Below are 25,070 nucleotides of genomic sequence, written 5' to 3' on the forward strand. Positions count from 1 at the left end.
GCTGCAGAACTGAACCTCAGACTTCCTGCACTGGTGCGCTGTCTCTGAACTACTGTATGTTCCCTGCCCATCAGAAGATGGAAAGCAAACCTTAAGGCATTAAATCTAATACAGCAAGACCTCCACATTGATAGGATCAGGACCAATGGTTTCACTTATCCACTGCCTGAAAATGTTGAATTAAAAAACCTCAGAAATATGCATTTCCAAGGCGCATTACCAGAACTGGCCACTAGAGAGAACCAGAGACTATGCTATATATAGCGTTTCTATACCTGCCCTTTTCGGCATCCATGGACACCTTGGTCCTGTATACTATTAGTTGTTCCAACTGGCCTTGTACTACTCTTGCCCCTTAATCTCAATCACATGCCGAGCGCTCTGAAACACACAGCTTGAACCCCATTCGCAAAGTCCTCCTAGCCTTCAGAAGAGAAAATTGCCAGATGTTGTCACCTCCAGTTTCTTCCAGCTCTTACCATTTTGCGGATGGCTGCGTTTGAGTGTTCCGCAGCGGTGGCAATGAGTTCCAGGGATTCTGAAGCAGGAGGAAAAGGGAAAAGGAGTGTCTACATTACTAGGCTGCCAAGGAATCCCCTGGGCCACCAACAGAGCTAACAGCAGAAAAGTACCAAAATGTTACCATGCATTTGGGCATCTGCAAAGACAATGTCATCCAGGGCCATTTATTGGGCACCTGCCCCTGTACCGACACTGAAGGCTAGACTCCAGGTTTGGTCTGCATCTGTGTTAGAGACCAATAACTCTGGAAGTCCCCCCAGCAGGATCAAGCCCACTGACTACCCCTGGCCTCCCAGATGCCAAACAAGAGACAGATTATGAAAGTGGGAGAAGTAGCTGCTGCTGCAGCCTCAGGCTTAGCCAGCAGCCCTCCAGGTTTGAAATCTTGGCCTTACACCCTTTACTCAGGTTGCCAGATGTCCCTCTGAGAAGGAGAAGTGCTGAGTGCTTTGAATACTCTGGAAACTCCAAGTAGAGAAGGGGAACACCCCAGAAGCCAGCCTAACTGTGAGTTAACATCACACCCTCTAGGAAGCTCCTTTTCTCTGCCTGCTGTGGCACCTTGTGCACCTCCCGTACTGAACCTTTCTGCCCCGCCCAGCTCTCTCTCTCTCTCTACCGCCCCCTGCATTTGCACTCACTCTGGGCATCCTTGCAATCAGGCGAATCCGGAGGGAGCTTGAGAAGATAATCCTTCAGCAGCAACTCATAGCGAGGAATTCTCTGGACTGGCTCCAGCATGTGGTGCTGCAGAGTTAGGTTCCCACATATCTCTTCCCGCTATGACAGAGAGAGCAGTCTCAGTCTCAAGAGAAAATGTCTGCCTGGCTGTTCTCCAAGAGCAACAGGCCTGTTCCCAGATAGAAAAGCGACCCAGAGAGCTAGAGGCAGAACTCACGGAAGGAAGCCAAGGCAACGAGAGGCCTGAGCAGTTGACGCAACACCGGCTCCTTCCTGACAAATCCTTCCCTTCCCAATAACGCAGCTCTTCTTTAGATCAGGAGGTCCACAATGTTATTGGACTACACTTCCCTCCCGTCAAGCCATCAACCAGTATAAGCAAGAGTGGATGATGATGGAGATTGTAGGCCAGGAAAATCTAGAAGGCCACATGACCTCCAGGCCTAATTTAGCTCTTAATCAGGCCATAAAGCGCAAGCATCCTCTTTCTGCCTCTCAGCCTAAATCAGTGGTCCCACCGACCCACGCTTTCCCATACACACAAAGCACAAGCACTGAGAAGAGTATTTTTACAAATGATTTTTACTTTTTTTTTCCTTTGTGGGGAACTAGAAGCACATTTCATTCATAAAACCCAATCAATAAAATTATCTTAAGTGTTCTGAATACTTGGAGGGGGAGTACGATATAAATACTGGCCTGAAGCACTGGAATGGAAATATAGCTGTTCCTCTGTGAAGCTCCAGCTTTTTAAATGTTGTGACTTTCCCCCCCCCCCTTGTGTGTGTCTATGGAGGGGGAAGACCTGGGGCACCCACTACAGCAATACTTTTGAGGTGACCCTGAGCTAAATGAGTGCTGAGCGAGCTCACCTGGATTTCATGGATTATGCCCTTGAACTGGGCGGAGCGCTCCATCCAGGTGTTGACCAGCTCCATGGCGCGGTCAAAGTTCTTGACATACTCGCCGTACATCTTAAGGAACGGAGCCAGTTTCTGAAGGATATCCCCAATGCGAGGGTGCTGGTCCCTGTGAGAATCAAAGCAACAGGGAGAAAAAGAGAGATCCATGAGGAGAAGGCAAGGTCAGCATCAGCAGGGACCGTAGGATTCTGAAGTCACTAAGATTTAACTGCTGCTCCCAAACAAGACAGGATGCCTCCTGCCCACATATTCTTGCTTGGCTCTTCCCATTCAACTCAAAATTGACTGTTCAGCATAACGTCCATCTTGGCATCCCATCTTGATGCTCCCGAATAAGCCAGGATTAAAAAAAGAAATCTAGACTGATTCCCAGTTGCCAAGAGAGTAAGAAGCCAGGATGCCCTGTTTGGACAACATGCTGAATGGAACACATCCCTGGAGATATTTAAGCAGAGGTAGAGGCAGCCATCCCTTAGGGGCTGCTGTACTTTTCTCCTGCTCTGCAGAACCTAACCTAAGCAAGCGGACCAGATTAGATAACCTCTAAGGGCCCTTCTGTTATTCATTTGGGTTATTTGAGATTAGCACCCAAGGCCTGAGTTCCTCTCAACCCCTGAAAGCCTAAGGTGGAGAGATAAAGTTACACAACTATGCAGAAACACATCATGTTCATTCAAATAGAGTATAAAATTTACATTCATTTCGAACACGCGGAATCCCTCCACAGCAGGATTTCGTGTCATGCAAATGCTGACCAGCAGCTTAAAAAGAGATCAATGCATGTATTTGTGTACTTTAAATGCCCCACCCAGAAGGAAGCCAATCCTAAGCCATTTCCTCACCATTCTTCCATACGCTTCTCCAGTTCTGGGAGCAGAAACTGTTGATGAAAGCAATAGATTGAGCAGATGTTGGCAAAAATGCCCATCACCACATCGGCTGGGAAAGAGTTTCGGCTACGTGCTTCCTCCAGAAGACGGGCGCAGAAGACCTAGGAGGCAGAACATGCTTTAAAAACATGGGAGGCAGCCCTGACCCAGACTCGTGGCCATGTTTAGCACAGATTCAGTGGTGGAGAGAACCATCTTCTCTTTCTTCTGCCCACAGCCTAAACTTCTTTTGTACAGATACAGTGGTGCCTCGCTTGAGGACGATAAGGACAGGTTACTTACCTGTAAACATGGTTCTTCAAGTGGATTCTCCATGAATCCACACTAGTGGGTTTAGACAGCGCCTGCGCTGGCCTCTCGGAATTTTCTAGAGCTGTAAGAGAAAAGTAACAATGTTTTAGGCTACCCCTTACCGCGCATGTCTAGCCCGCCAACGGCTCAGTTCCATATGCCCGCCACAAAGAAGAGTTGGGACTCGATTCCAATGACGGACATGTGGGGAGGCCGGGCGGGACGTGTGTATTCATGGAGAATCCACTTGAAGAACCATGTTTACAGGTAAGTAACCTGTCCTTCTTCAACGTGGTTCTCCATGAATCCACACTAGTGGGTGATTAGCAAGCAAACTTACTGGATGGTGGGCCGTCATTGTAGCAATGACGTAAGGACAGCCCTTCCAAACTTGGTCTCATTCTTGGCCCGAAGGTCCAACTTGTAATGGGTGACAAACGTGGACACATTGGACCAGGTAGCCGATCTGCAAATTTCTTGAATATCGACTCCTCGCAGTAAAGCTGTAGACGTAGCCACAGCCCTAGTTGAATGGGCTTTAAGACCCTCAGGAATAGGTCTGTGTTGTAGTTCATAGGCCAAAGAAATAGTGGAGACCAACCACCTAGAAAGAGAGGACGACGAAGCAGCTGAACCCCTTTGCTGACCATAGAAGCAAAGAAATAGCCTAGGAGACTTCCTAAAGTCTTTAGTCCTTGAGACATAATAGGCAAGTGCCCTGCGAACGTCCAAAGAATGAAGCATGCGTTCAACATCTGTCACTGCTTCAGGAAACAACGTAGGTAAAACCAAAGGTTGGTTAACGTGGAACTCAGAAACCACCTTAGGGAGAAAGGAGACATCAGGATGCAAAACAACTTTATCCTTGTAAAACTGAAGATAGGGAGAATCCGCACGCAAGGCTGCAAGTTCACTAGCCCTCCTAGCCGAAGTGATGGCTACTAGGAACAAAGTCTTGAAAGACAGGAACTTAAGGTCACAAGAGGCCATAGGCTCAAATGGAGGTCTGGTGAGGCTATGTAAAACAGTCTGCAAAGACCACTGTGGCACTGGTTTCTTCAACGGTGGCCTCATGTTGCTTAAACCCTTGAGGAAGGCCTTAAGCGTTGGGTGTGAAAACCAGCGAGATGACTCAGAACCCTGAGGTTGAAAGGCCACAATAGCCGCTGTGTAAACCTTCAGGGTAGATTTGGATAGTCCAAAGTCAAAAAGATGTCTGAGGTAGAGCAGGAGGGTAGACAAGGATACTGGGGATGGCTGTAAGTTACGTTCCCTGGCAAACTTCAGGAAATTCCTCCATTTATATTGATAAAGCAACTTTGTTGCTGGTTTACGAGCCTTATCAATGACTTCAATTAATGATGGGAAATCCTCCACGCTGTCAAATGGAGGGTTTCCAGGTCGGGATGTAGAATCTTCCCGTCGTCCAGAGTGAGAAGATGTGGATGCAATGGTAATGTCATGTAGTCCACTGCACCCTGAAATAGTGTGGAGAACCACGGTCGACGTGGCCACCAAGGGGCGATCAGGATTGCCTCCGTTTTCATTCGCAAGGCTCTGATGATAGTTCTCTGCAGAAGAGGAAGCGGAGGGAACAGGTAGATCAGTCCCACGTCCCAAGGGATCATAAAAGCATCCCCGAGGGAGTCCTTTCCTTTCCCGGCTCGAGAAGCGTAATGCAGACACTTCTTGTTGCTGGAAGTTGCAAACACATCTACTTGAGGTTGACCCCACATCCGACAAAGTTTGAGGAACACCTGCTGATCTAACTCCCACTCGTGGGTCTGAGCAGAGCGGCGACTCAAGTCGTCCGCGAGCTGGTTGTCCGTTGTAGCAATGTGGATGGCTACCGGAAAGATGTGTTGCTGGTAGCACCACTCCCACAGCTGGATAGTGAGGAACAGAAGGGACTTTGATCTTGTGCCTCCCTGTTTGTTTACGTAGAACATCGTGGTGGTGTTGTCCGTGACTAGTTGTATGGCCCTGCCCCTTACTAGGGGAAGAAAGGCCCTGAGGGCTTTTATGACCGCTAACATCTCCAAATGGTTGATGTGCAGCGTCGATTCCTCCGGGGTCCAGAGGGCATTGATCTGATGACCCTCGCAGTGGGCTCCCCAACCCGTCGGACTGGCATCTGTGGTGACCTGTCTGGTAAGTAGAATGGGTCTGAACGGCTTGCCGACCAAGAGATGGGGAAGGAACGTCCACCACTGTAGTTGATTTGCCAGCTCTGGTGTGACCCTGAGGCGCTTTCTTTGGCTGTCTGTCTCTGGGTCGAACAGGGTGAGGAGCCAAATCTGCAGGGAGCGCATCTTTAACCGTGCATGAGACAAAGTGGCTGTTGTCGATGCCATGAGGCCAAGCAGATGTTGAGCCAGCCTGGCCGACACCGTGCGTCGTGGTTTGAACTTGCGAACTGCTCTTCTGATCTTGTGAACGCGTTCTAGAGGAAGGAACATGCGGCCTTGCACTGCATCGAGATGTGCCCCTATGTAGTCCATCGTTTGAGAGGGCTCTAGATGAGATTTCTCGAGATTGATGGATAGTCCCAGAGCTTGAAGAGTGCTGAGGACAAATTGAGTGTCTCGATATGCCCTTGGTTTGGATTTGGAGACGATGAGCCAATCGTCGATGTAGGGGTAAATTTGGATGCCCTGCAATCGCAGGTAAGCCGCTACCGGGGCCATACATTTGGTGAAGGTCCTCGGTGCCGAGGCTAGACCGAAGGGAAGAGCCACGAACTGGTATACCGTGTCCTTGAACACGAGCCGGAGATATTTTCTGAATCTTCGGTGTATCGTCACGTGAAAGTAGGCATCCTTGAGGTCCACCACCACAAACCAGTCTCCTTTCTTCAGCAGGTGAAGGATCCCTTCCAAAGTGACCATCCTGAAGCGACGAGGCCTGAGGTAAGAATTGAGGTCCCGCAGATCTAGTATGGGACGCAGACCGCCGTCCTTCTTCGGAACCGTGAAGTACCGGGAGTAAAACCCGTTCAGGATGTCCCGCTGAGGTACTACCTGGATGGCCTGTTTCTCCAGAAGGGTGAGAATCTCGTCCTCTAGGATGGGATCGAACGAGGTAGGCTTGATCCAGCCTAGAGGAGGTAACTCTATAAACTCCAGGCGGTAGCCGGAGCTTATAATGTTCAAGACCCAGGTGTCTTGGGTAATCTTGTTCCAGTTCAGAAGGTAAGGAGAAAGTCTTGTGCGTGACCTGATGGACCGGATGGGGTGATGAGAGTCAAAGATATTGTTTTGACCTTTTCCCCCCAGGTTTGAAGGACTGCCTTTTGTATGCCTGAGGCTTGAAGCTGGAAGCCGATGAAGAAGCCTGTGAAGAGCGTGGAGCAGCTTGAGATCGGAACGAATGGTAAGTGGAAGGACCGGATTGTTGATAAGTCTGCTGTTGATAGGGTTGTTGCTGGGGTCTAGGCCTCCACTGAGATTTGGAGGGTCTAGGCTGCTGCTGCACTGCATAGGATTTTGCCGTCTTTTTGCTCTTGTGTAAGTTCTCAAGATTCTCATCCGTGGAGCCATTAAACAGGCCTGTAGCATCAAAAGGCAGATTTTTAATCCTAGCTTTGATGTCTTCCATAATGTTGGCAGAACGAAGCCAGGCGTGCCTTCTTAAGGTAATGATGGATGCCAAATTCCTTGCGTTGGCATCAGCGACGTGACGGGAGGCTAAGCGTTGGTGCTTGGAAACGGTCAAGGCCTCCGCATGGGCATTGAGACAAGTCTGCCTGATGTCCTCCGGAGCTACTTGCAGGGCTGGCAAGACTCGTTCCCATAGTTGTTTCTGGTATGCACCCATAGCTACCAAGTAATTGAGAGCTCTGAGTGCAAAAGTAGTCATAGAATAAAGCCGTCTGCCCAAAACTTCCAAGTCCTTGCCCTCCTTAGTGGTTGGAGTTGGGTGACCTTTAGCTGGTAACCGTGAAACACTGGACTCCACTACCAAGGAATTGGGAGCTGGATGCTTCAACAAGAACGAGGTATCATCTCCATGTACACGATACATGTTCTCAGTACGCCTGGACATATTGGGAGGGTCAGCAGGGTGCTGCCAATACTCCTTGAGAAGGTCCATAAGTTCAGGCACATAAGAGAGACTGACAGGGCGAGACCTTGCAAGGTGGATATCCCCAAAAATCAGGTCGTCTGCGCGCGAGGGGGATTTTTCTATGTCCAGTTTAAGCGCTGCAGCCATCCTAGAAACCATCTGAGGGTAAGAGGAGAAGTCCTCAGACGGGGAGGAGGGGTGGATGTCAGCTGCGTCTGAGCCTAGGGGTTCTCCTGGAGGTGGTAGCTCCAGAGAAGCTTCAGAAGTATTCCCGTCCTCTTGTTCAGAAGAGGAGTGAGGGTCCTGGCTTTCCTCATCAGAAGACTGGAGGATGCTAGGACGAGAGTCCGTATCCTTAGCCTTAGAAGTCTTACGAGGCCGGGGTGCCTGAGGTACAGGTTCGGGTACCGGGCGCACCGGAGGGGGAGGTGGTGTTGGTCGACCTGGAGGGTCAGTTGGCTTAATCGGTGCCGAGGGGGCAGGTTTGTCCACGATCGGGCGCTTGCCATGTCGACCCTTCCTAGGGGGTGAGATCGACGACGAGGAGGAAGAGGTATATCGGGACCTCTTTCGACGTCGACGTCGGTCGAGGGAAGTCGATGACGAGGACTCAGTGGAATCGTCGCGACGACGACGACGACGCCGGGACCGTTTCCTATCCCTGCTATCCTCAGAGTCAGAGGAAGAGTAGTCTCGGCGTCGATGCCTCTTATGCCTATCGGCGCCAGAACCGCGTTTATGTTTGCGGTGGCGCCGGGGCTTCTTAGGTACAGGCTCCTCCTCTAACTCGGATGCTGGAAGCCGAGGAGAGGGGGCCGGAACAGGCTTAGCAGGTCTCACTGGTGTAGATGGAGACTTGGAGCCTGGGGATCCCGGTGTCGAGGATCGCGATCCCGTCCCTAGCCCGGTTAGAATGGGGCTGCGAGGGACGCCCGGCAGATCAGCCACTATCTTCTCTAAGTGGCTCGTCGTCGGAGACTTCTCGACAACGGACGGTGGCTCTTGATGAGGAGGTAAAGAAGGAGCCAAGTCCGACACCGATTCCCGGTCTCTAGACGAATCCTCGAGTAAAGGAGAGGGCACTGAAGTCGAGATAGATGGGACAACGAGGGTAAGCTCCTTAGCCCTCGCTGATGACTTTGTCGACACCTTTTTCTTTTTCAGATGTTCCGACACCGGTGGAACCGAGGACTCGGTCGATGAAAAGAGGGAGACCGATGCGGAGGTAAGTGCTGACGGAGTCTTCCTTTTCTTAGACTTGTCTTTCGAAGACTGCTTAGGTCCCTTTCCCTTAGATGGTTCCGGCGCCGAAACTACTTTCACTTCGGAGCGCACGGAGGAGGTAGAGGGTATAGCCTCCATTTGAGAAGGTTGGGAAGCGGACAAAGTCTGTTTCCACAAAAAATACTTCAGGCGTTGCTGGCGCGCCTTGAGTGTGACTTTTGTGAACTGCTTGCAATGCCTGCAATGGGACACCGCGTGCGATTCCCCCAGGCAGTACAAACAGAGGGAATGTCCGTCCTGGAAGGGAAGTTTTCTGGAGCACGCGGTGCAGAGGCGAAAGGGTCCTCTCCTGGGGGATGGCTTTTCTTTAGGAGGCATAGACCAAGAGGAAAGGGAAAAAACCAACCGTAGCGGAGGGTCCGATTAACTGAGAGCAGAGCCGCGTCGACCGGAGCACGAAAGGAAGTCCAATGAGGGAAAATTGAAAGATTCCTGTAGGCGCGTGGCGCCTCCGCAGGGGGCCCGTAAAGGCCTATTAGGCCTCAGCGGGAAGCCTTTTGAGGTAATTAACGCCGGATGAAGGCACAGTTCACCGAACCAAAATCACCAGAGGCAGAAGCGTTGTCAAAGAAACGGTCCGAAGTCAGGGTAGCCAGAAAATAGAAGCAAAATAGTTCGCCAGAACGAACCAAGAAGCAAAGCTCTAACGAGAGGTCCCAACTCACTGGCGGAAAAAAGGAACTGAGCCGTTGGCGGGCTAGACATGCGCGGTAAGGGGTAGCCTAAAACATTGTTACTTTTCTCTTACAGCTCTAGAAAATTCCGAGAGGCCAGCGCAGGCGCTGTCTAAACCCACTAGTGTGGATTCATGGAGAACCACGTTGAAGAATCCGTTCCAGCAAAATCGCTGTACAATGAAATCGTTGTCAAGCAAAAGTAAAAAACCCATTTGAATGCATTAAAAAACCGGTTAATGCATTCTAATGGGCGAAATACCTCACCGTCCAGTGAAGATCCTCCATAGGGAGGCCATTTTCTGGTGCCTGTAATGCGAGGAATCTGTCCTTAACACAGCGGGGAGCCATTTTGAAACCCGACGATCAGCTGTTTTCTGATCGTCATTAAGCGAAAATCGGTTCCCGAAGCAGGGAAACGATCACCGTCAAGCGTTTTTTTCCTATTTAAACATCTATTTGTGATTGCAAAAGCGATCGCAAAAACATCGTCGTGAAGTGATTTCGTCGTGGAGCGGGGTAATCGTTAAGCGGGGCATGACTATACTACCAGGAATGGAGAAAACAGAACCCACAACCCAACAAAGCTGAATGCAAGCAACTATTCCACCAGCGTAAAACAACCTTGGCTGTAACTCTAGTTTTCTGACCTACAAAACTGGGCACAGCTTGTGAGAAAGATACCATATTTTCTGCCAGGCTTTAACAAACACTGCAAGCACCATAGTAACTTGTGAATGGTTACATTACCTGGTCCAGCAGATACAGACGAGATACATAGGCTTTTTCTGTTTGAAGAAGTTCGTTGGCAATTCGGAAGACCTTCTGTGGAACTGTCATCTGTAGAGAAGATGAAAGGATGTGCATTAAGTACTGTAGCCCAGATAGTGAGAATGTTGCATTGAGACTGGGTGACTTTGAGCCAGTCACTTGTTCCCAACCTGACCTTCCTCATGAAGTCGCTGTGAGAAAGTGGGAAAGAAGACAACCATGTGTTCTGCCTTCAGCTTGCAAGAGGAAAGGTAGGATATACAGTATCATGATGGCCACAAGGATGTCTGAATTCACCAACCACTCCTGGGACTCTTGATACCAGGATTTCCCCCAGAGGAACTAGTAACGGAACTGTTCCTTGATTCTTCCTATGGATCTTTACACAACCCATGCCTTATTCCCACCCCAAATGTTCCCAGTTCTTAAGAGTTCAGGCTTAGAAATATTGGTTTTTTGCTTTCATCCTCACTGGGAGATAGATGAGATCTGCTCCTGGACCCCAGTCTAAATCTGGAAGCCCAGGTGGGCTCAGTGGCCAGGGGCGCCTTCCTTCAGCTGTGGAAATTATACCAGCTACGGCCCTACCTGGACGAGCGGAGTCTCATGACAGTTACACATGCACTGCTAACATCTCGCATAGATTACTGCAATGCGCTCTACATGGGGCTGCCTTTGAAGATGGTCCGGCGACTGCAACTGGTCCAGAATCGAGGTGCGCGGCTGGTGATTGGTGGGGTCACTAGGGGACACATCAAGTCAATTCTGTTTAAATTACACTGGCTACCAGTTGCTGCCTGGGCCCAATTCACTACCTTTGGCTGGTGTGGGTGGCATATAAGTTAGATAAATATATAATTAAATTCACACTTCCCCTGGAAACAGGAAATGTTCTGCCACTGTGTGAGTGAAGACAGCCAGACAGTTAAAAAAAATCTTAAGTGGTAAATAGCCCAATTAGGAAAATTTCAGTCCATCAAAAACACTCTTGCTCTCAACACTCAGGATGATAATGCCAGGCAGGTACTGTCTATGAGACAGAACTAATTCATGAACAATTTCTATCCAATAGTCTAACAATACACATGACTCTGGTACAGGCTTCCAGCTCTCTCACAGCTGATTTTTATGAGCACTCCACTTCTTGGTTCTTTTGTATCTGTATTTTATACATATCTCCTGCCTTTCCCCTAATCAGCTTAAAAGGCAGCTTATATGGCTCTCCTCCTCTCCACTTTATCTTCATGATAACAACCCTGTAAGGAGACCACATTGAGAGATGGTGATCGGCTCAAGGTCCCTCCTCAGTGAGTTTTAATGGCACAGCGGGAGGGGAAACGCAGGGGAAGCCTAGAAATCCTGACATGTCATCTAGGCTTACTAGTGAGTACCATTACTATGTAAATTATACTCCATCTTTAGTAATGAGCATGATATGAAACAATGGTTCTCAATCAGTGGCATAGACAGAGGAAACCTAGATGGGACACAGAGTTTTTCCGACAACTAAGGATTTGCTCTCCCGGGATCCTTGCATCCCCTTGCGTGATGTGCCATCTCCTCCTAACATAGCAATATCTGCAAAGATGATCTGTCTATGACTCTCTGTTGTGCTGCTACGTAATTCTGGAACTTCAATGGTGCTCCTAATCCCTTGTTCCCCTAATCACCAACTTATCATAGGTGACAAATATAAATATCTGTAAGGAAGCAAATGACCTTCTCAGACAAAAATCATCTTGTTGCTTCTACCATGGTGGGACTTTGTTGATGCAATTGGGAACCAAGAGTTGGAACCACTAACGTGAAGGACAAGAGGAAGGAAAATGCTCAGCCAGAGCAAGCGGTGGACGGAAGGGAGGTCACTCCGGTGCTAAAATGTACCAGTGGAAGCTTCTCACCTCATCTGAATCCTGCCTCTCAGCCTGTGGAGGTGGGAGTTCAGGGAGCAGTTCGGCCTCATCCCCACTCCCATCGTCCATGTCACTGTCCCCTTCAGAATCTCGGGTTGAGCGGCGCTTGATGATGGCAGGAGGCGGTGGTGGTCCCGATCCCTCTCCGGTGCCCTCTTCCCCTCCAAAGCAGATCTCCTCGCTGTTGGACGGTGAGCTGATGCTGTCAATGCCGCTGTCTCGGTTTGCCAACTTCCCACCATCATGAGAGGGCAGGCAGGCAGCGTTGCCCCCAGCCTCTTGGCCCCCGTCCAGCACCAGGAGGTCTAGAAGTTTGTGGGCCAGCTCTGCTGATTCCAAGGAAGCTGGCCGATCAAGTAAAGGCTCCATTGGACCAGTCTCTGGGGTCTGCAGGTCTGGGCTGGGACACGGTGAAGGGGCCTGCTCTACCATCAGGATTACAGGCTCCCTGCCAGAAAACAAAACATACCATCAGGAGAGCAAAGGTTGGTTGGTGGAAAGGAAGTCGGGAAAAGACATCGAATCAGGAGACAACAACAGCTGAGTTAGACCCCTCACCGGTTCCATTCTCACCATGAAAAACTATGTGGAATTATAATGAGTTAGTAGCCAGCCAAAACAGAAACATTTTCGCAAGCTCTGATTAAGAGGACAACTAGATGGCCCAATTATCTTAGCCTGGATCAGTCTAAATTAGAGAGCACTTTGTGCTTTGTACAGCTTCATACAAAGCATGGCACCACAGATGGTGGTAAGTTCCATCTCCCTTCCCCCAGGCTGGCTGGTCCACTTACTATCCATTTGCACTGCTGGGATCCTTCTCTGGCAGCAGCACTCCAATACAGGCAGGAGCCCAGTCAGCTTTTCCCCACCTCCTGGATTGGAGCGCCGCTGCCAAAGAATGCAGTGGTGCCATGCTTCATACTTTGTATGAAGCTGTATGAAACACAAAGTGCCCATCTCTAGTTAAATCATGCTAAACAGGGTTGCTTTAAGGTGTGGTATGTCCTTTGGAGTGATCCTTGCACCCACATGCAAGGATTGACCACAACACACTTAAAGCAACCCTGTTTAGCACCAGATTGATCTCCTTTCTCTTTAAAAGTGTTTGTGTGGGAGGAAATCCCACTCCCATCTCCTCCTCTGTGCTTTACCTAAGCCATTTAATGAACTTGAGAAATGGGAAGCTTCCTTTCCACTCCCTTACAGAAGGGAAAGGTGAGGAAGTTTTCAATTTCTTTTTAATTGTTGCTAACTGGCAGTTGTTGTTAACTGGTTCCCACTGTGGTATAGTAGTTAGGATGATGGACTAAAACTCAGGAGACCTGAGTTTGAATCCCTGCCCAGCCACATAAGCTCACCGGGGTGTGTGGAAATGATTAAAGCACACCTTAAATATCTCTTACCTTGAAAACTGTATAAGGGTGACTGTAAGTTGACACAAAGCAACAATTGGTACAGCACATCAGTAATGCATCGAAAGAGCTTTTACAATTAAAAATAAATGCACAACTTCCTCTCCCTTCCCCTCTGCAAGGAAACCGAAAGGAAAATTTCAATTTCTCAAAATTGTGAAGCGGCTTAAACCATTTGTTTTGGTTTGATCCCAGTGATCACATAAGCTGGAATCAAAACAAAACAAAGACATCCTACCCACACTAAAAAAAAAAGTAGCCCCAAACAGGGACCCAAAAAGGTACAGGTGGGCATTGATTAGAGAGGAGATGGTTTGCAATGGCACATACATCATGTGGTCACCAGGAAAAGGAATGAACCAGCTCATTCTCAACCTGGACCAAACTGCAGGGCAAAGGGGAGCACCCTAAGTAGCAATCTAAGACTGCTCAGCAACAGCTGGTAGTCCATGGTTCATGTCGCCATTGTATTTTGTGGAAACAATTACTTCTGACTCTTACTGAAACAAATGTGTAAGAAAGTACCTTTTTAGTGCCTCCTGTTATAATAGCTCCTTTTTATACAGTATATAAAAGAAAGAGAATAGCAATCAGTATATTTTCTCTCACCAATACAGATGGAGAAGCTGCATATGCTGAAATTCCTTGTTCTACTGAACTACAAAAGGCAGAATAGTAACAAATACAGGAAATTACTGTCCTGTACAGAAAGTATAATGTTTGGCTAGAGAAAATCCAGCCATAGTCCAAGGTGGTCTCAGGTAGCCCAAGGAAAGCAATATGCAGAGGCAAGGTTGAGAGATGGATAGCCTGCCAGGTGTTGCTAGAATGTAGCTCCCATGAACTTTCAGGGTTGACTATACCGGCAAAGGCTTATAGGAGCTGCGGTCCAACAACACTTAGAAGGTGAAACACGCCCCACCTCTGCTTCAAAAGTGCTTGCGGGATATGGCAGGGGGTTTAGAATCATAGGAAGCACCAGCTACTTCGGCAGCTTTAGGAGGGAAGCCAGACCTCATCTGCAGCTGGCATCACTCACCTCTCAAACTTCTCAATGAGGCAGGACACAGCCGACAATGACCCAGACCCATCTTTTGGCTGCGGGCTACGGCTCAAGCGGGGATCAGCTGGGAGGGGGCGTGACGGAGGTGGGGGAATGGATTCAAGAAGTCGAGGCAGCTGGATGTTCTGTAGATGGGCAGGCTTGGGAGGGACTGGAAAAGCAGGAAGAATCATCAGTCTACACCACATTTAGAATACATCACACACGGACTTTCAGCAAACACCAACACCTTCCCACACGCTCACGCTTTCGGAAAAAGTGCCAAGACCCATCTTGTTAACACCGTCCTTTAAGCTGTTTTCAGTCATGCTGTTGTGGTTTAATGTTCTTTCATGTATGGTTTCAATGTGCTAATGATGCTGTTTTTATGGCTTTTGATTTGTTAAACAATGCATTGATGGGTTTTACAGAAGGGCAGTATAAATACAGAAAAATAAATGATTAACCACAGCAAATGGAGCAGTGGGGGGTGAGAGTGACCTTTGGAAGGATGACAAAAAGAGCCAGGGTGACCCATATGTTGTTCACTCCTGGATGAATGGGGCGGCTGCTTCCGAAGGCTGGCATATTTGCCACCAGGTAGTTCTAATCTTCACCATGCTACCTTGCTAATTCCACCCACCTTCTTCTGTCCCTCTCCTCCTGAAGCAAAGAGTGCAGACACTAGACTCTATTGCAAAGGGCCAGGGACTAGAGGAGTCTCCCAGAATCATATAACCAGGTGTCCTGCGTTGATTTTTAGTGTCATACTGCTTTTGGCATCAATGTTGGCTGGACGGAAGATCTAAATAAGGAAGTAAAGTACACCATGACCACCTTTCCACAGAAAATTATGCCTTATCCTATTTCTCTTACAATATCAAAGGCTGAAAACTGGAAAACTGGCTCCTCTCAACAAGAGACAACCTTTTTTTTCCAGATGTTATGCTTGGAAACATCCATAAAGAGCCTCCTTACCTGGGGCCCTCAATAAGGATGAGAGGCCTGGCCCAGCCTTCACAAACACAGCGGCCTTCCAGAAATGCTGGACTACGGCCCCCCTCATTTCTACCTAGCACCAGCCATGATGAGTGGGGATGATGGTTATCTGGAGGAGCTGCCACAGTGGAAGAAGGCAGAAGGAGCTTATACCTTGTGGCTTTGGTCCTGGGGTTCGTTTGAGTGGGCGAAGCTTGGCGGCTTCCCCTTCACCACTGTCAGGTCCTGGGTCTGAGATGAGCCGCTGGGGGGCTTCTGGAGAATGATGTTCTGGAGCAGGTTCCAAAGAGAGGCTTTTGACCAGGAGGCGTGAGGTCTGAATAGGACCTGGAAGGAAAACAATATGTGAGAAAAGAGTTAAACCCAAGGCTGCACCACTAGTTCTGTCAGTCCCAAGATTTTTATATTAAAAAAAAATGTACCAAGGAAGGACTGCTGTGCCTTCATTAACAAGGCCAGGAAACCTTGATCAGCCATGGCCTGGAAAAATGGTAATGGTATTTATATGAAAAGCAACACACACATTTATTTGTTTTTTACATTCACATCCTGCCTTTCCTACAAAGAGTGCACAGTGGTACACGTGGTGCTTCTTCCCATTTTTAACTGCAAAACAACCCTGTGAGGTAGATGAGAGAGTAACTGACTCAGCTACTCTCTCCCATCCTAATCCATTGCTCTAACCATCAGCTCATGGTGACACAATATTGTTTTTGCAAAACAGATCCATCCATCAGTCATAAAGTTTGACATGATACCTTCTCCAGCAACCAGAATTCATTTCCTGGACCAGATGCTTCACATAATCAACCTGCAATCACTAGAATATAGATACTGTAGTGAGTTATGATACTTATTATTATTATTAAGAGCTTTCTCCAAAAGCTTACATTAAAATACAGCAGTCTTTAAGGGGCCACGTTTTGATCTTTCTTTTTTCGTCTTTGTTTTGTTTTTGCTTAACATGCTAAAAAAAATCCTGAAGGTGACTTAAAACCAAATTTTAATTACAAAGGCAAAAGACTACCCACAGCATTGCTTTCAGGAAAACTAAACACCACATTAAAAGCAAATGCACAAGTGAAATGCAGCAATAAAAAAAGAACCACATAACCACCCAGCCTTGAAAGCCAGGACAACTTAAGAGATGCCAATTAAAAAACTAAATTAAGGAAAAGAGGCTTTAAAAAAACCAGAGACAACCTTCCCCCCCAAAATAACCCACACTCTTAACTTTCCAGCTAAACCCCAAGAATGTTGGAAGCTGGCGCAGCTCCTTAAGGAAACAATTCCATAGATTTGCTTGCCAATGACTGAAAATGCCCATCTGCCAGGCATTATTGGAAGTACTTCCCTAAAGAATGGAACACAACTCATGGGGAGGGGAAAATTATACACAGGTGGGATCTTTATTTTTTTTCCTTGAACCTTAAGATCCACCAACTGGAACCTTGTGCCAAGGACATACATTTAAATATTTAATAATCATAATAAAGATAATGATAATTCTGAGAGGCCAGGAATTTTATTTTGACAACAAAAGCTGAATTGAGCTTGCAGTCATCCACGTAGAAATGGACTCCAGGCTACATTAGGGACGCTTGATTGTAGCACTATAATTTAGGGCACAGGGAGCCATTTTCCTGCTGCTATTCTTAAACACACGTCAGAAAGGAAAGAAAGAAAGAAAGGAAAGAAAAAAAGAAAGGAAAGAAAGGGAAGGGAAGGAAGGAAGGAAGGAAAAGAAAGGAAGGAAGGAAGGAAGGAAGGAAGGAAGGAAAAGAAAGAAAGAAAGGAAAAGGAAGGAAGGAAGGAAGGAAAAGAAAGAAAGAAAGGAAAAGGAAGGAAGGAAGGAAGGAAGGAAGGAAGGAAGGAAGGAAGGAAGGAAGGAAGGAAGGAAGGAAGGAAAAGAAAGAAAGAAAGGAAAAGGAAGGAAGGAAGGAAGGAAAAGAAAGAAAGAAAGGAAAAGGAAGGAAGGAAGGAAAAGAAAGAAAGGAAAAGAAAGGAAGGAAAGGAAAAGGAAGGAAGGAAGGAAAAGAAAGGAAGGAAGGAAGGAAGGAAGGAAGGAAGGAAGGAAGGAAGGAAGGAAGGAAGGAAGGAAGGAAGGAAGGAAGGAAGGAAGGAAGGAAGAAAGAAAGAAAGAAAGAAAGAAAGAAAGAAAGAAAGAAAGAAAGAAAGAAAGAAAGAAAGAAAGAAAGAAAGAAAGAAAGAAAGAAAGAAAGAAAGAAAGAAAGAAAGAAAGAAAGAAAGAAAGAAAGAAAGACTTGCAGGACTTCACTCTAAACCACCCAGAAATCTATCAATAGATTCAGACCATCTTCTACCTGTTAGCTAACTAGTATTTGATGGTGGCATCATGTTCTGGCCTGATGCTGCTAACATCTAATCCACAAAATCACATGGAACATTTCCCATCTTGTCCTACTGAGAAGCAACAAAGCTGATTCAAACGACAATAACCAACACAGCACCAGACAAACGCAAGGAGGAGGGAGCTATGGGTCTGCTGGGTTTGGGGACAGAATAGGCAATAGGTCCCTGCCCTGGAAGCAGGATGTATGTGTGAGCCTAGTAGAGGGGAAACACTTTTCCATGTTTCCACAGAAAAATAAATTTCTCCCTGCCCCCACTTCTTTTTGACTAAAATTGTTTAGAGTAGCAGAAGGAAACCATTTTGTTGCCACAAATGTTAAGCAAAGTTCGATAGTATTACTGTATATCAGTCAGATGTCTTGGAAAGCTTATCATTCACATTTATGATCCAGCTATAGATACTGAAAAAAAATGTTGAAAAACCATTTATGCAAGTGTCCAGGAGGAAACTGATCATGCAATAAAGCATTATGTTCTGACAATCACAGGGAACTGGAACACAACAGGAATAAAGCAGAACCAAACTTTGTTGGAAAATCCAGCCTAGGCATCCAAAATGAAGCAGGAAAGCAACTCACAGAATTCTGGAAGCCAACAATTTTGTTTATTGCAAATATACAACTTCAGACGACCTAGCAGATTATTGAACACATGAATGTCAGTAGACAGAAAATATTGCCTTCAAATAGGTTACATAATCAGAAGAAAGGATGGAGAAGCTGTATTCTGTGTGCCAAAACAAAACCAGAAGACAACTGGGATACAGATGATGAGCTGTATCACAGTTGAGCTGTATCACAGAAGGAACTAGAAAAATTCCTCAAATGTAAGGATGTGTCACTGGAGACGAAGGACAACTTTGGTATGTATGGATGTGGAAGTCTGACTATGAAAACGCTGACAAGGGAAAACATCTATTAATTCAAACATGGTGTTGGAGGAGAGCTTTGCAGCAACCACAGAGCACCCCCTCCAAAAAACAAATAAGTGGGTCCTAAATCAAATCCTGAATTATCTCTGGAGGCAAAAATGTTGAAACTTCTTTTACATTGTGAGAAGGCAAGATTCACTGGAAAAGACAGTGATACCGTGAATGTTGAAAGCAGCAGGACAAGAAGACGACAGAATATAAAATGGATTTGCTCAATAAAGGGAGCCACGGTATTGAATTCGGCAGACCTCTGGAGGGATGTTGACAGACTTTTCGATGATCTCTCATTCATAAGGTTGCCCTAAGTCAAAACCAGCTTGATACCACACAGAAAGGACAAATTGTTGGGTAAGGAGACAGAATTATTTGCTGATCTACTGCAAATCACACAGTAGACTATTAGTACAGCCAGATCTACCTTCAGACCATTCCTTTTTTAAATCCTAGATTCAGCCCACCTTCTACCCTCAGAAATCTTCAGATAGGAAACTGATCACACAATAAAGCAGAATGTGCTGACAGATAGAGAGACATAGAACTCAAAAGTAAAAAACAGAGCGGAACCAGACATGGTTGGAAAATCTGGCTGGGGCATCCAAAACGAAGCAGAAGAGCAACTCACAGAATCTTGGTAAGCCAACAACTGTGCTTATTGCAAAGTAGCAGAATTCCCCCAACCTCCACCTATCTTTATATCTTGTAAGGGGACTGTTAGGACACCATAGTGTTAGTGTGTGTGTGTGTGTGTGTCCAGCTACTGCTTCTACCTCCGGAATGAACATGTTTTATGTACATTTCTTTTCTTTTATAAATATCAGCTGTGGGAAACTTAAGGAGCCTAAGGGCTATGGAAGGGGTGGGGGGGGTGGAGTTTGGTTTTGGCTCTCTCCTGCTCACAAAGGACACCTCCCTAAAGCTATCCGCATTTCAAGGAAAGCCCCCATTGACACCAATGGACTTTTCCCCCCAATAAGGCCAACAACAGTTTCAAGTCAGGTGGTTTTTGTTGAAGACCAAACATAGCAGAGAGAAAGCAATCTAAACTTCCTCTCCCCACCTAGAAGGCTATTAATGCTTCCCTCCACTGCTATTTACACAACAAAGTGTTCAAGATAACCTTTACAGCTGCTCTTTACACAGCAAAATAAAATAAAAAATGCATAGGATGCATAGCCTTGAGATAGATGCAGTCCTTAGATTTGAGAGAGGTGGGGGGGGGGACTCACAGGGAATCCTACAAAATTGAATTATTTTGTCTTGCCTAGTTTGGAACCCTGTTTCATCAGGGTTGCACTGCACAAAGAATAATAAATAGGAAAATAATTACTGGGAGGAGGTCAGATTTGTAATGGAGACTGCCCTGTTAATCCGCCTCCACCAAAAACCCTGAAATGCAAACTCAGCGGAGATATTGCCAGGCGCGTCGCATGAATTTTTGTTACTCTGCTGGGCTATGGCTCTCGGCTCATTCCCAAATGACAGCAGCCAAGCACTCCTGCAGAAACTTCTAAAGTCAAGCCTGAATTATGGAAGAGGAACTATGGCAAAGGGGCTCATTAACATCTGCTACTCTGTTTCCCCGAGAATAAGACCTAACCTGAAAACAAGCCCTAGTATGATTTTTCAGAATTCTCGTAATATAAGCCCTACCCCAAAAATAAGTTAAGTGAAACCCCGCGCTCCACCATTGTGCAGCAACCAGAAGATGATGACATTACTGTATTTGAATAAATGTAGACCAGGGGTCTCAAACTCAATTTACCTGGGGGCCACTGGAGGCAGAGTCTGCGTGAGGCTGGGCTGCATCAGATTTTCTGCCAAGTGGAGCAAAAGCCCGAGGAAGCCGCCCAGGAGTTTCCTTAGCCCGGCTGGGGCTCCGAGGAGGAGGAGGAGGAAGAGGGGTGCTGGCCATGAACCCCTCTGGCTCCTTCTTCACTACCACCAGCAGCAGCAGTAGGATGAAGAAGCGGAGAAGGGAGGGAGCACTGGCGACCGCTTAGCGGTGGGGGAGGGCACAACATACAATTTAAAAAAAAACCTCACAGAATTGGCCTTGCCAAAGGAGAAAAGCCCCCACCAGTACCCGCAAATTTAAACAGAATGGGGTGGGGGCCCCACAGGTGCACGTGTGTGTGTACACACACACACAAACACAAACACACACAGAGGTCTGGCAACCTTCGTCTGAGGCCCCCCTCAAAAAAAGGCGCACTTAGCAGCAGCTACCTCCACCACGACAGAGGACCAAATTTTGCGAGGTGAGTGGTGCTGAGGCAGCCGCTGGCAGGGCTGGTGCTGAGGGTGCAGAGAGAGAAAGAGAGCCAGAGAGCCGCTTCTTTGGAAGAGGCAGCAGCTGCTGTTGGCGGCTTAGAGGCGCTCTTCGAGGACGGGCTGGGAGCGTGCTCTGCTTGATGGTGGCTCGGGCACCCGGGGAAAAGGGCTGGCAGTGCACTTTGCTCACCGGCTCTCTCCCAAGACAGCGCCTCTTGCACCCTCCATCCGGAACTGAAGCCTGCCAGCCAGCCCACCTGTCTGCCAGCTGGCAGGCTGAAGTTCCGGATGGAGGGTGCAAGAGGCGCTGTCTTGGGACAGAGCCGGCGACCGAGGCGAGGCTTTTTTTTACTCTTTACAGCAGAGGACGCATGGGCGCTTCGGGGGGCAGGCAAGGCGGGGGCCACTATCATCCAGCGATCCGCAAATGGCCCCCGGGCCACATGTTTGAGACCCCTGATGTGGACTGTTGTACATGAAAAAAATAAAACATCTCCTGAAAATAATCCCTAATGCATTTTTGGAGCAAAAATTAATATAAGACCCTGTCTTATTTTCAGGGAAACACGGTAGTGAATGGTACTCAGAGAACCAGTGCTTATTGGGAGAATGGAGCAGAGGTACATCCTGTAAACAGAACGATGCCACAATAAATGTTGAGATGCAGGCATGCATCACGATAGTTCCCACAGCCATGCTCCCAAGGAGAATCCAAAAATGCAGGCAGATATGTTGATGTGCATCTATCCATCCATGTAGACCATGGTCTTAAGATCAGTCCTCCATCCTGAGAACTCACTGTATAAACTGCACCAAATTAACAGAAATATGGAAAAAAAAAACACGATACTATATGTGGTTGAAATCAACTTCTGGTATCTTCTTTGGTGGTGTGGGGTATGGCCCTGAACCCTATTTTATGCAGAATCGCTGCTCCTGGAGGCTTCAAGGAAAAGAAATAGAGTTGTGTTGTTGTTGTTGTTTTCGGAATAAAAAATGGTGCTACACAAGAGCTCTGAGCTGTGTTTCGTTCACAATTGACATAGAGAAAATGAGTATGTGAGTACTGCACATGTGTAAGTATACACATACCCTTAAAGAGCAGCAACGCAATGCATCTGGTTCATTACATCAGGTTATAGTCAGAGAAGGCTGGTGCAAAGATTAGCATGTTGAAATTTGGCTGGAGAGCTCCGAGATTATAGAGGAACGAGACAGAGGGAGATACAGCGTATCCCCAAATGGCATGTGAGCAACAACTCAAGATTCTCCAATGGTCTATTACTTCTGACAGCACCAGGAGAAAATATTTTATTTCAGATTCAAAAACCAAGTCCTGCAGCTTTCCTTGCTGCCACAAACAGGTCTCTGTAACGTTCGTACGTTCGTTTAGTCGTTTAGTCGTGTCTGACCCTTCGTGACCCCATGGACCAGAGCACACCAGGCCCGCCTATCTTCCACTGCCTCCCGGAGTTGTGTCAAATTCATGTTGGTTGCTTCGCAGACACTGTCCAGCCATCTCATCCTCGGTCGTCCCCTTCTCCTCTTGCCGTCACACTTTCCTAACATCAAGTTTTTTTTCCAAGGAGTCTTTTCTTCTCATGAGACGGCCAAAGTACTGGAGCCTCAGCTTCAGGATCTGTCCTTCCAGTGAGCACTCAGGGTTGATTTCCTTTAGAACGGATAGGTTTGTTCTCCTTGCAGTCCAGGGGATTCTCAAGAGCCTCCTCCAGCACCACAATTCAAAGGCATCAATTCTTCAGTGGTCAGCTTTCTTTATGGTCCAGTTCTCACTTCCATACATCACGACAGGAAAAACCATAACTTTGACTATTCGGACTTTTGTTGGCAAGGTGATGTCTCTGCTTTTTAAGATGCTGTCAAGATTTGTTATCGCTTTCCTCCCAAGAAGCAGGCGTCTTTTAATTTCGTGGCTGCTGTCTCCATCTGCAGTGATCATGGAGCCCAGGAAAATAAAATCTGTCACTGCCTCCATGTCTTCCCCTTCTATTTCCCCTGTAACGTTAATGGGACCTAATTGTTCATTCAAGACCCGGGCATTCCAAAATACTGTGCCTTATATAAGGGACAGCCCACAATCATAAATTACTGGTGGGGAATTTCAGCTTTGTTTCCCAGCTACGGGGGTGGGTGGGGTGGGGGGGATGGCAAGCCCAGCTCAAAAGGGACCAGAAGAATTTGGGGTGGGGTGGAGGTGGAAGTTTCCATTGTGAATGAATGGTATATCAACCCTGAGAGCCCTCGATCCACATCAACGCTGCCAATATATGGAGCAGAGGGAAACCTGCAACCCTAAAAGTGTGAGAACTGTGTTAGACACAAAGCATTTTCTCCCACATGAAGCAACCTAGGTTCTAAGACAGGGGTTTTAAACTCAATTTACCTGGGGGCCGCTAGAGACAGAGTCTGGGTGAGGCTGGGCCGCATCAGATTTTCCACCAAGCGGAGCAAGAGCCCGAAGAAGCCACCCAGGAGTTTCCTTAGCTGACAGACAGGCGGGCTGGCTGGCAGGTGCAGTTCAGGATGGAGGGTGCAAGAGGTGCTGTCTTGGGAGAGAGCCGGCGAGCGAGGCAAGGCTTTTTTTTACTCTTGACAGCAGAGGACGCATGGGCGCTTTGGGGGGCAGACAAGGCGAGGGCCACAAACTATCATCTGGGGGGCGGCAAATGGCCCCCAGGCCGCGTGTTTGAGACCCCTGTTCTAAGATCAACCTCAGAGGCCAGATAGTTTTCTCAATGTTCGCAGAAATAGCAGAATTCACTGCAACCTCCATATTTTCTGTCTTTACATCTTGCAAGGGATTGAAAATAATTTTTGAAAGGCTTAAGGAGCACTCCCTTTTTAAAAGAAGGTTAAAGGTTTAAAGGAATACTCTTTTTTTTTAAAAAAAAAAAAGGCATTTCCACTGAAGTTTTATAAATTATTTTCTTTTTTTTAAAAAAAAAAACCAAAATGAATAATATTATATTACTTTGTATTTTGCAAAAATTGTTTTTTGCAAAAAAATTGTTTTTTATTAGGGAGCCATGCTTATTAGTTTAAGACACTTTGGTTATCGTATTTTAATGAAGAAGAAAAAAGGTGCAACTTTCTACTGCTCTGAACTAATCAGCACTTTGATTTTATTATATACCCTATTGTTCTGACTATAGGCTGCTCCTGATTATAAGCCGCACCCTTAAAGTATGGTGCTTTATTATTATTTTTTTGCAACATCCCGATTGTAGGCTGCACCATCAGTTTAAAGACTTATATTGGGGGGAGGGGAGTGCAGCCTATACTCAGGACAATACAGTATTTTGAAAATGGTTGTGTACCACATCAGAGGCCCTGTGATCAGAAAGAAGGAAAGAAACATTTCAAATCAGTCCACAAATATTAAATGCATTAAACCAAATAAGCCCTGTTACAAGCTTAGACAAGTCATCAAATAATAAAGGGGAGCTGTCCTTCAAACCCAGAACCCAGGTAAGCTGTGAACACAGGTATCACCCAGTGGCCATCCACCACCAACCAATACAATGAAAGAATCATCAACCCAGAGCAACCTTTTCTGCCACAGGTGGAGGCTGCTACTTATGGTTGCGCTAGCTAGGTTTCTCCCCTCACATGCCCATGTCTAGCCCCTGCATAACAGCTTCCTTGCCTGCTTGAATAAATTAAACTGATTAGGATGGAGGCAAGCGGGAGGGAAACCCTTTGCCACAAGTCTTCCCAGATGGAATCATCTCTCCCTCCCTGCAACTGCTTTTATTTATCTCATTTATAGTCTGCCTTTCTCCAGATAAGACTCACTGTATGCACTGTATGCACTGTATGCACTGTATGCACTGTATGCACTGTATGTATGTATGTATGTATGTATGTATGTATGTATGTATGTATGTATGTATTTATGTATGTATGTATGTATGTATGTATGCACTGTATGCACTGTATGTATGTATGTATGTACGTACGTACGTACGTATGTATGTATGTATGTACGTATGTATGTATGCACT

At 46.9% G+C, this 25,070-nt stretch overlaps 1 protein-coding gene across 3 annotated transcripts in view; it reads right to left on the reverse strand.

Annotated features, from left to right (window-relative positions):
• FGD1 (FYVE, RhoGEF and PH domain containing 1) overlaps nt 1-25,070 on the reverse strand; it is a 75,409-nt gene that overhangs the window by 24,467 nt on the left and 25,872 nt on the right. For all 3 annotated transcript variants that reach the window (XM_072991389.2, XM_020792958.3, XM_072991388.2), the window contains exons 2-9: nt 15,624-15,797; nt 14,469-14,643; nt 12,003-12,462; nt 10,081-10,170; nt 2,969-3,117; nt 2,076-2,232; nt 1,164-1,302; nt 480-538 (exon numbers count right to left, since the gene is read on the reverse strand). In XM_072991389.2, coding sequence (XP_072847490.1) covers nt 480-538; nt 1,164-1,302; nt 2,076-2,232; nt 2,969-3,117; nt 10,081-10,170; nt 12,003-12,462; nt 14,469-14,643; nt 15,624-15,797 — 1,403 coding nt within the window. The remainder of the gene's footprint in view (nt 1-479; nt 539-1,163; nt 1,303-2,075; nt 2,233-2,968; nt 3,118-10,080; nt 10,171-12,002; nt 12,463-14,468; nt 14,644-15,623; nt 15,798-25,070) is intronic.

Source organism: Pogona vitticeps, chromosome 2, assembly GCF_051106095.1.
Source record: "Pogona vitticeps strain Pit_001003342236 chromosome 2, PviZW2.1, whole genome shotgun sequence".
Lineage (NCBI taxonomy): Eukaryota > Metazoa > Chordata > Lepidosauria > Squamata > Agamidae > Pogona > Pogona vitticeps.